Here is an 11,702-nt window from a genome sequence, read left to right on the forward strand (position 1 = left end):
TTCGTTAGAGTGATTGCATGAATCGTCCAAGGAATCACGCTCTACTAGTTTTAGCCGCAAATGGGATAGAAATTAGAAAGTGATTAAAGTCTCGCAGGCCAGCCTTTTATTTTTATTTTTTAGAAGTGTTATAGACATAAATTTAAATCTACAAAATGACATAATTTCATATTATTTGTTAGATTTACATTATAATAAAAATTAATTTTATAATTTAATATATTATATCAGATTATATCATTTTGTGAGTTTATTGTAATCACTTCGTGTATAAAGTATTTTATTTTATTTTTACCTTCAGATTGGTCACGCTGCAGGGGGCACTTGTCACCCCGTGGGTTGCGGCTTGGGAGTAAGCCACGCAAAGTCCTTCAAAGCACACCCATACCCCATACCGCTGAGTACCAATCAGCAAGCATGAAATTAGACTTTTTTGTTTTTATTTTTCACCCAATCATTTAATACCAAATTAAAATATGAGGAAAGGATAATAATTAAATAAATACTATTTTCATACTTTAAAAGCTCAAAAAAAAAAAAAATCCCAATTTGAGAAGGGAAGCTGACTTTTGATTACCTTTTTCGTTTATGAGAGTGGACATCGGTAGGAACCTCTCTTCTTCAATCGTGTAACCGGCTTTAGATCCATACAGACTAATCAATGCTAACCTCTATTTCAAGTTGTATAGATTTTGGTACCAAGAAGACAACACGTACGACTCGGAGATGGGTTTTAGAAAAGAAAATACTCCATCGAAGATAAAGGTTTATGTATCTCGATTTTGTTAAAAGCTCTGCACCAACTCTTTTTTTTCTCACATATATAGTGTGATATTTCATATGATAAGGACACGGCCGGCTCAAGGGATAGGCAACTAATGCCACCACCTAAGGCCCCCCACTTTGAGTAGGCCCCAAAAGAAAAAAAAAATATTATGAATCTAAAAATTAACTTATAGAAAAAATATTGGTTAGGGTAGAAGATGAAATTTCTTTTGCTTAAAATAAAATCAATCTTAAATGGTAAAATTTGGTTAAAAAAAAGTAAATATAGAAGTTTTACTAAAAAAAATCTTACTCAAAATATACAAAATTTTAAGACAATAATGAAATTGGAATAGAAGTAGCAAAAATATAATGATATATCACAATATTTTATAAAATATGATGCTTATTTTTATATCGATAGCCTTATTTGTTTTCATAATGAAGTATTAATTAAAATAAGTATATATATATGGATAAGAAATAATACTCTATTTACAGAAAAATTAAATTCTGTTTCAAATTGTTATAGTACTAATAAATATTATTATTTAAAATAATATTAATATTTGTTTTGCATTTCAGAAAATTTTAATATTTAATATTTTAATATTATTATTATTTTTAAATTAAATCATCATGTACTTAATATTGCCTTAGGCCACAAAATATATCGAGCCATCCGGATAAGGGTAGGTGGTGTATGTGATCTCATATTGCTTGAAAATGAAAAGTTATTGCTCTTTATAAGGTTTTAATGAGATTTCAATTGTAATCATTGACTAATCATTTTAGAATATAGATCATATGGTTTGGGCATTCCATTGAAATGTTACAAATGATATCAGAGTCAGGTTCAACTAGAAATGTGAGACTTGAATCATGCTATCTACAATGAATAGGTCCGACAAGGACGTCAGGAATTTAAGAAGGATAAATTGTGATATCCCATATGATATGGATAAGAATAAGTGGTGTATAAGATTTCACATTACTTGAAAATGAAAAGTTCTTACTTTTTATAAAGTTTTAATGAGATTCCAATTATATTATTAATTAGTCTATTTAGAGTATAGACCGTGGGATGGGGCGTTACATATACAACCAACAACCATTTTGTTGCAGCGAAGGGAGAGTCGGTTTTGTTTGCTTTTGTTGTTTTGTGAACGAACGGAACCACAGAGAAGAGAAGAAATGAACGCTTGCCAAACCGAAGGACACCTCTCAATAAGAGCAGGAAGAGTAACTCAAAACTGTTCCAGCTCGGGTATTTGATCCTCTGACACGTGAATGCGAGAATCTCTTACTACTTTTGTCGTAAATATGGGTCGGGTCACTTATCATTTCCACGTGTGGATTGCCGTGCGTTTGCCATTTTTAGCAAAATTTGTTCTCTCTGTGGTGTGGGGGCCGGAGTCGATAAAACGTCGATTCTGGGTTTTTGTTTACTGTGGTCTCATCGAAACGTCCGTTAAACCCCTGCGATCGGCAATCTTTACGTCACCACATTTACTTTGTTTCATGATCTCCAGTTTCATTAATGGGCAAAATAATGCCAATTAGTAATTATGAGAAAGTAGTGTAGATTCTGGTGAGGGGTGCTTTAGCAAATTCACAGATCTTAGGTCATAAAATCTTGATTTCATCAAGAGATCTCCAATTAATTATATTCTACCAGATGGTGAGTTAATTGCAAAGTTAAGCATATTTCGCACTGCAAGTTGCAACAATGGCCAACATCAAATGGCCAAGCTGCCTCTTCATGGGCTCACAACTGGCAGATTGTGTTAACCAATGTCTTCCCGGTGGCAAAGAAAGCATGCATGCCAATGTCATGCCCATTAAGGGGAACCCCAGCAGACGTCCGTTACCGTTAGACGAAGGGTCCATTTGTGGACTCAATTGTAACTCATAATGGTTAGCTTTTAACTCTAGCAGAGTTCAGTTCCTGTCGCTATAAATGCACGTACCCTTTCCCTTACCTTCCTAATTCACTTCAATGCTTCCTCTAACAGCCTAGCTTGCCTCTTAGATTTCTCTGGCATGCTTAATGGATCTGCTCTCTGCTTCCCATATTTGCAATCACAAAAACAATATTTATCTCCGAACCAATAAGCAGAGGTATTATGAAGAGATTAAAGCTTAACAGATTGTTTGCATCCCTCAAGCCCCTGAAGTTTTCGGATTTCTTCAACCCAATGCATCCTGGAGTTGAATTTTCTTTTCAATCTTAATTTCTTGGAATTTGCGACACTCACACACACACGCACATCCCATTGTCATGCATTCTCGATTTGTATAAAGAAAATTTGGCACTTGATTTTTCTCTTACCTTTGAAACCGTAAAACCTTGTGCATGTACGAGTGCAGTTTCGATAAGTTCTCTCTTTCCCTTTCTAAAATCTTATCCAGCCATAAAAAATGTTGAATGGCATCAATCCCGGTTTCTACGATTTCTCCGAGCAGCAGTTTCCCCAAGTCGTCACTCCTTCCGAGTTCAATTCTGACCACATTGACAACGCCGTGTTTGGCACAGATGAGTTCCGCATGTACGCCTTTAAGATCAAGCGATGCCCGAGAGTGCGAAGCCACGACTGGACCGAGTGCCCCTACGCGCACCGCGGCGAAAAGGCCCAGCGCCGGGACCCAAGTAAATTCAACTACTCGGCCATCGCCTGCCCCGCCTTCCGCATGAACGGGAAATGCCCTAAGAGCGATGCCTGTGAGTTTGCGCACGGAGTATTCGAGTACTGGCTGCACCCCGCAAGGTACCGCACGCGTGCATGCAATGCCGGCAAATATTGCCAACGTAAGGTATGTTTTTTCGCCCACACGCCCGAGCAACTGAGATCGGAGACCAAATACAAGTTCCATTACGCTTACCGGGCACGAAATAACGGTACTGGGGATAGATCAAATGGAAACGAGGGAGCCATATCAGCAGTACCACCGGTGCCAGAACAGTTGACGAGGAAGAAGAATGAGAGTAATTGTTTTGATGGTGTTTCGGAGTTTTTGAAAACATTGAGGGGCTTGAAGATTAGGGATTGCGAGGAGGCAGGGGATCAGAGGAGCTCTACTTCTAATTGCTGGGAATTACCAGATTCGGATTTGCCTCATCTCGGTTGGATTTCAGAGCTGTTGCAGTAAATATATATATATATATATATATATGTGTGTGTGCGCTGCATTTGAGAAGATGAGACATATATATGTGTCAATTCTTGAGGAACATGATATATGTTTTTGCGGGTAAATATGCGTAATTACGTTTAAGTAAAGATTGTTTTTGTTTACTGCCTATCTTAATTTGAGGACTCCATTTGGGTAAATAATGTCAGCATCAAGATTATCTAAAAAGCCTTTGAAAGAATGTGAATTTTGCAGTATTTATTTTTTTTTTCTATTTTTCGCCTTCAAATTATTACTATTTTTTCATGATCTAGTCTTAATTAATACTAACTGGAAGCGAAAACAAAAGCAAAAAATGAAATGCATGCAGGCTAGATGATCATATGGGGCACAACGCTAACAATTCATTTCTAAACTGCGCGCGATTTGACTGAATAATCTCTCACGTTGGACTTCTTGATCAATAATGGAGCCAATTACGTACCAAATGCAAAACTTTTGCAATATTAAATTCTCTCTCCTATCACTTAGGGCTCAGCAAAAATTCTGAAATACCATTTTGAATCCGACTCAGATTTATTTTTAATTTTTTAGTCGGAGTTGGAGTACTCGAAGGTTTCGCTAGACGGATTCCGATTTTATGCTCTGACTTTATCCTCCAACTCCGACTTTAACTTTGAATCTGACTTCGATATTGTACATATATTATAAAAATATATATTTATATAGTTATATAACTAGAACTTATATAGTTAAATTCAATAATATACGAATATGAGCTAATTATTATATAATAATATACTTATACTATAATATAAATAGATTAATGATAGTTTAATTAGTATATATAAACATTATAATATTACTACCATACATAATCAAGTACATAACTAAGTTAGGCACTAGTATTTAAATAAGTCTAGTATAATAAGTTATTAACACATATGAATTTACTAAAGTATAATAATATGTAATTAGACACTATAGTATAAGTCTTGTATAGAAATAAATTATACACTAGTATAGAAATAACTAATAAATCTAGTATAATAAGTTAATAATACATAATACTAATTTACTAAAATATAATAATATGTAATTAGACACTAGAAATAAGTCTAGTGTAAAAATAAGTTAGACACTAGTATAATACGATAACATGTAATAAGAAATTATTGTAGAAGTCTAGTATAAAAAAAAGTTAGATATTAATATAGAAATAAATTAGCAGTGAATGATTTAGTTTTAGTTTTAGTTTTAAATTTTGTGTAAAATTTGAAATTTAAAAGCCCATAAAAATTTCATTTTAAAATAAGTTAAATATGAAGGTAAAAAAAGCCCAAAACTAAAAATTTAAATCTAACTCCGCTCTGACAAGTTTGAGTCGGAGTCTGATTGAAGCCTACACAAGTCAGAGTTGGAATCAGAGTCGTAGTCAAAGTCAAATTTTCCTAAATCTGACTCCACTTAAGTCGGTACTCACCCCTACCATCACCGGCCTTTATCCATTTTTGCTCTTCTTTGGGTTTTCATTTTCGTGATCTTAAAAAAGTTTCTTTAATTTGCTTTCTTTTTTATTTATCTGTTTTGCTTCTTTCAATATTGAGAAAATTAATTTTAAGTAATTCTCCACAAAAACCATAAATGAATACTCAAAATCTCTCTCTCGACAATTATCACTTTAAGCAAACAAAAATGGAAGCTTTTTAAGATTATTACTATTATCATTATTATTATTGATTGCTCAAATAAAAAAGGACTATCATTTCCATAATGCAAGAGCATCTTAATTTCCTCCATTTTTTCTTTTCATTTTACCACCTCTAATATTGTTTTCTTTTAGATCTCTCTCTCTAGCTATATATGCAACAGTAAACTACAGTCGTTTTTGTCTTAATTGATAATAAAAAAGAATTCATATATTTGTTCATGCGCATACCACACCAGCTGGTACGATGACCAGAACATGAAAATTCTTGCAATAAATTATCTTTAAAAGAATTAATAGCAACTCATGAAAACTGGTTAACGATGAAGTCACAAATTAGTCATAAAGCAAAACCCTCATTTTTATGCCATACCAAAGACAATTCGGCATTCAAAGTAATAAATAATATATATGGGGAAAAACAACTCATGCGTAATTAAGAAATTTGATAGGTATGGGTTGTCCCATCTCTGCTGACATGGAAGGTAAGTAAGACACTTTGAGCTATGTGGACCCAACTACAGTCGATTTATAGCTAACCGACCATCCACGTAAGAGCGTCTCCCTCCTTCTCACAGCCAGGACATCTCCTCCATGAGCTACGTGCCTCTGACACAGACAACCCGGCCCTCCATTATAATCCCTTCAGACCCTCTCTCTCTCTCTCACTTCCAACCATGTCCTCCCTCTCAAGGTAATTAAGATAGGTATCACTCCTCTCTGATCTGATCAGATTCTCAGATCACGCAGAAATGTGCCATGTTGTTGAGGTGATTGGATTGAGATCATGTATGGGTTTTGAATTCTTACTTTCTTTTGCTTGTTGATAATATAATATTTATAGGTGGATAGAGATGTCAAGAAATCCTGACAAGAATAATAACAGAAACAGCCATAGCATTAGCGATGGCGATCATGAGCCTATTGCAATTACCAAGAACTTCAACGAATGCTCTGCCTGCACTCAGGTGGGTGTCCCTGTTTTCCACTCCATCCGCTCTGACTGTAACCTTCGCCGCCCCAGCTGGGGCCCTTTCGGGAGAGTTTCGGACCCACGAAGCAAGCGCGTGCTGAGGTGGAACCGTGCCGTCTTGCTGGCACGTGGCATGGCTTTGGCCTTGGATCCTCTGTTCTTCTACACGATTTCCTTGAGCCCGAGTGGTGCCCCATGTTTCTACATAAACGTTGCGTTGGCTGCTATCCTCACCGTTGTTCGCACGTGTGTGGACTTGGTTCATCTGTGCCATCTCTTGCTCCAGTTAAGGCTGGCGTACGTGTCGACCGAATCTTTGGTTGTTGGGTGTGGGAAGCTGGTGTGGGACGCACGTGCGATTGCATCTCACAACCTGCGTTCCCTGAAGGGTTTCTGGTTGGATGCTTTTGTAATACTTCCGGTTCCTCAGGTAACTTGTTTCTCTCACAAAGGATGCTTAATTCTTTCTCTATATTATACATGATCACACGAACACTTCTTTTACAGGACAGGCCTCCTGATCTATAGCTGAATTTCTCTCCTTTAATTAATTTGGCAGGTGGTAACGTGGTTAGTAGTCCCGAAATTGCTCAAAGAAGAAGGGATTAAGCTGATAATGACAATACTTTTAGTAACCTACTTGTTTCAATTCCTTCCCAAACTCTACCATAGCATTTACTTGTTGAGGAAACTGCAAAAGGTCACAGGTTATATCTTTGGCAGTGATTGGTGGCGTTTGCACCTTAATCTCCTTGCCTACTTCATTGCTTCTCATGTAAGCTGGCATGCCTAGCTAGCTAGCTACCTTCATCCTTCAAAATATGAACCCATTTTACCCATTTATTTGATAATTATAAAGTAATTTATATATCATATATATATATATATATATATATGATCTACAGGTTGCAGGGGGATGCTGGTATGCCCTTTCAACACAACGACTGGTGTCGTGCCTCCAGCAACAGTACTCATGTGACAGACCAAGGATTAACAACTACTCATGTAATCTCTCTTTATTTTGCTCAGAGGGAATTGGTACTTGTCTTTATAACCAGTCTCCAGCAACAACAATTAATAGGTCATTATGCTTGGATGTCGATGGGCCTTTCAATTTTGGGATCTATTCGGAGGCACTTCCAGTATTTTCTAGCAATTCCCTCGCTCTTACCATCCTCTATCCCATATACTGGGGCTTTCTGAACCTTAGGTAATTAATTAAATAAATATTATAATTATTATAATCTTATTTATAAATGCCAATACGAAAATCTAATTAATTGTTATAATGCATTAATTAATTTCCATGAATTTTTAGATCGTAGCTTAGATTTTGAATAAATAAATTAATAATCTGAATAATTTTTTGTACTATATATATTAGTTAATTAGTACGTAATTAATCATGTTTATATAATTATGCTTATATATATATATATATGTTACATGCAGCACTTTCGGAAATGTTCTTGAGCCTTCAAGTAACTGGTTGGAATTGATAGTCAGTATTTGCATCACGCTTGCGGGCTTGGCACTCTTCATTACTTTGGTTGGCAACATCCAGGTGTGACCCATTACTCACGTGATTTTTTTATTCTTAAACTTTAATTTATTCATGACGTATCAAATACAATATTATAATTTAGAAGAACTTGTCTCTGTAATTATGAAGATAATTCTGCATACGGTCACGGCAACTAAGAAAGAAATGCAGCTGAGATATCGAGACATGGAGAGGTGGATGAAAAGAAGGCAGTTGCCATCTCATTTGAGACGGAGAGTTCGCCATTTTGAACGCCTAAGAGGGGCAGCCATGGGAGGATTGGATGAGATGGAATTGATCAGAGATTTGCCCGATGGCCTCCGTAGGGACATTAAACGTTATCTTTGCATAGATCTTGTCAAGAAGGTAACAAAAACCATATTATATATATATATATATATATCTCCCTTGTCATCTACGTACAGACGATCGAAAAGTTTAAAATAAAATATGACATTATTTTGAAAATGAACTTCAATTTATTTACATTAATTAATTGCACTTTATTTTGTATAATATTCTCTCATTGATCATCATCAGGTTCCTCTATTCCAAGTGTTGGACGATCTTATTCTTGACAACATCTGCGATATGGTCACACCCCTTTTCTTTTCCAGAGGCGAAAGGGTGCGATATGGTCTCCTTCGATCTATTACTTGATTTATTTAATTAAGTTGCAATTAGTTGTACGTACGTACGTAGAACGGCTGATCTTAAGAATTTCAGCTCTCTTTTTTTTCTTTTTTTCTTTTTGTTTAACTAGTTTGGTGTTCCCATAAATTAGCAGATTATTAGAGAAGGAGACCCTGTTCACAGGATGATATTTATAGTTAATGGACGCCTAAACCGTCGCCAAGCGCTTGGTAAAGGGTTCGTAACGACGAGTACTGTGCTTGAAGCTGGTAGCTTTCTGGGTGAAGATCTCCTATCCTGGTGCCTCCACCAAACTTTTATAGATCGGCTTCCGTCCTCACCTGCAACATTTGTTTGCCTAGAGTCCGTAGAAGCATATGGTCTGGATGCTTGCAATCTCCGATTTATAACCGAACATTTCCGTTACAAGTTTTCCAGCGATGGACTAATTAAGAGGACGATGAGATACTACTCGTCCAATTGGCGAACATGGGGAGCCGTCATAATACAGTTTGCTTGGCGTCGCTACAGGATAAGAACTAGGTGATCAGCAGTAGTGACTACTGATCTTGATCCTTTGATGCAAAATAGATCAGGCAGTACTGAGAATCTGCTCAGACGTACAGGATGCTGCAATATTATTCATGTCACTCAGGCCTCATGATCACCTGGAATAAAAAATAAAATTAAAAAAAATTCATGTTTATGTTGACAAACTTTGGTTAAACTATTTGTTTATCAGTACGTAGTAGCCATGATGCACTTCCATTTCTGAAGCACATGATCATCTGATCTCTACACTTGCCCCGGCACACGTACATGTAAGACGTCTCACAGTACTACTCTCACCTATCCCAAATTGCTAGCTAGCGTAACGCGCGGCTTGTACTTTTAATTCAATCTAGAATTTCAATCTAATTTTTTTTAAAGCTCTTTTGATTTGATTATATATATATATATATATATATATATATATATATATATCTTTTTTAACAGTACTCTACGCGGACAGTTCACGAACAATAATTTAAGTTATATATTTCACCGATCGATGAATTGAAATAACATCTAAAGAAATCTACTACTAAATTCCGAAACACTTATCCCCGCATGGATTGTTTGGAAAATACTATCCTATATCATCTAAAAATTTCTTTTTTAAATATCACTCGAATACAAATTTTTTTCAATTTTAAATATTTCAACTTTTTTATCTAATTATTTTTTAAACTTTCAAATAAAATATAAAAAATAATTTTATTTTCTCCCTCATTTTTCAAAATCTAATATATGACGTAATAAAATATTTGAGGTGAAGAGAATCTTAATCCTAAGATCATATGATAATATTATGACATATTTGAGCTTTCAGGCAATTAAGTCCTTCGTAACAACCCACTTTCTATCTCTTGATCATCTTTATAATTATAATTATCAGCTTCATGAGTCGTGACAAATAACAAAATTGCCTTGATTTTGTCCTCTCTTTAAGATTAAGATATTGGCAGGCCGTTTATGGGAATCTTGATAAAATTTACACGTGTTTTGCTGCATGCATATATGAATCACTTGTCATGCCTCAAAAGCAAAAAACAAGCCTTCTGATGAGCGAGTATACGCTTGTATTTTGCGTTCATCGATCCAGCCACCTGTCCTGTACGTACTAATTAAGGTGCATGACTTCGAGTGCGTGCAGGCCTGATCTATCGATCAGATTACTTCCAAGCCCCATTCACAAATTAATAAAAATTACCAGCTTATATAAGAAAATAATAGCCCAAATCAAGCTCCTCAGGAAACTAAAGAAAGCAAAAAAATCAAAATAGAAATTCAAGTTAATTCACTTAAAAGAGTTTAATTCATTACATCGACAGTAACAGATCGACACAAAATAAAAAGCACTCAAAAACCACAACACGATAACGAGAAACAGACAACCAATGAACCCGTCCACTACAGCTTCCATCGTAGATGAGAGCTTAAGAGCTCTGGGCACCAGAGACATGCTGCTGACCAAACTGCTCAGCCTTGTCCTTCATCTCTCGAGCCTTGCTAGCCAGCTTCATGCGTGCCTGGTCAATTTGTTCCGTCCCAGGTGGTTGCCTTCCCGTCATGTACCTATAAATCCACGACAAAACTGTCAACGCCGCTACTCCGAATCCACCGGAGGCCAAGAACCCAAAGATAATAAGACAGACTGTAATGACCGCCGGGACGAGAACAGGACTGAATATCACAAGCAGTGGGGTGACTACGGTCAAGGCGATGACCGTGCTGGCTAGGATCAAGCCAGAGAGTAGCAGGAGGGACCCTCCGGCGGTGGCCGCTGTGGCTGCCTTGACAACTTGATGTGACCGGGGTTGTTGGGCTGGGTGCTGGGATTGCTGTTGGTGCTCGGCCATTGGATATATCGATGAAGATCGGACGATTAAGAATTGAGCAGAGAAACACCGTATATATGCTAGTGGGGCTTGTGATACTGATCGTAGGTAGACGTGGGAGGGATCGAGGTGGGTTTTATAGAGAGGGTTGAGGGGCCGGTGCATTTGCACGCGTTGAAGAAAGGGTGGCACGTGTTGGAGAGCATTCATGCACGGACCGCATGCAGAGGAACTGGCCCTGGTCTCGAGACACGTACGTACGTCGACGTTTTTGTCCGATTTGATTAGATTGTTGATCAAGAGATCAGAGAGCGATCGAGTGCTCGATAATGACTTCGATCGGCTGGAAACAATCGAGCGCAAGTGCTCGACGTCGACTACTTATAATCGAATTAAGTGCATGCATGTGTATATATGTCATTATTGTACATGAGTAGTACTCGTAACAATTTGATTAAAAACATGAAATAAAACAACTGAATTCATTAATATTGTTCGGGAGTTCATCCTGTAAGCAGAGTACTATTGAGCGGATGAGACGATTTGGGGCTTAGATATTATATATGC

General features: G+C 36.7%; 3 protein-coding genes across 3 annotated transcripts; 2 read left to right on the forward strand and 1 right to left on the reverse strand.

Moving 5' to 3' along the window:
• Positions 1–2,773: 2,773 nt before the first annotated feature.
• Positions 2,774–4,097, forward strand: LOC108998817 (zinc finger CCCH domain-containing protein 54). Its single transcript, XM_018975522.2, has 2 exons — positions 2,774–3,130; positions 3,173–4,097. Exon 2 carries the CDS (start codon positions 3,187–3,189, stop codon positions 3,913–3,915), a length of 729 nt encoding a protein of 242 aa, XP_018831067.1. The 5' UTR covers positions 2,774–3,130; positions 3,173–3,186; the 3' UTR covers positions 3,916–4,097.
• A 2,336-nt stretch (positions 4,098–6,433) lies between these two features.
• Positions 6,434–9,419, forward strand: LOC108998819 (cyclic nucleotide-gated ion channel 2-like). The gene is made up of 7 exons (XM_035682953.1): positions 6,434–7,008; positions 7,138–7,353; positions 7,484–7,788; positions 8,031–8,142; positions 8,251–8,487; positions 8,662–8,748; positions 8,909–9,419. Exons 1-7 carry the CDS (start codon positions 6,460–6,462, stop codon positions 9,299–9,301), a joined length of 1,899 nt encoding a protein of 632 aa, XP_035538846.1. The 5' UTR covers positions 6,434–6,459; the 3' UTR covers positions 9,302–9,419.
• A 1,150-nt stretch (positions 9,420–10,569) lies between these two features.
• On the reverse strand, positions 10,570–11,252 carry LOC108998787 (oleosin 1). Its single transcript, XM_018975486.2, has one exon. The coding sequence runs from the start codon at positions 11,154–11,156 to the stop codon at positions 10,734–10,736; it is 423 nt and encodes a 140-aa protein (XP_018831031.1). The 5' UTR covers positions 11,157–11,252; the 3' UTR covers positions 10,570–10,733.
• Between the last annotated feature and the right edge of the window lie 450 nt (positions 11,253–11,702).

Source organism: Juglans regia, chromosome 11, assembly GCF_001411555.2.
Source record: "Juglans regia cultivar Chandler chromosome 11, Walnut 2.0, whole genome shotgun sequence".
Lineage (NCBI taxonomy): Eukaryota > Viridiplantae > Streptophyta > Magnoliopsida > Fagales > Juglandaceae > Juglans > Juglans regia.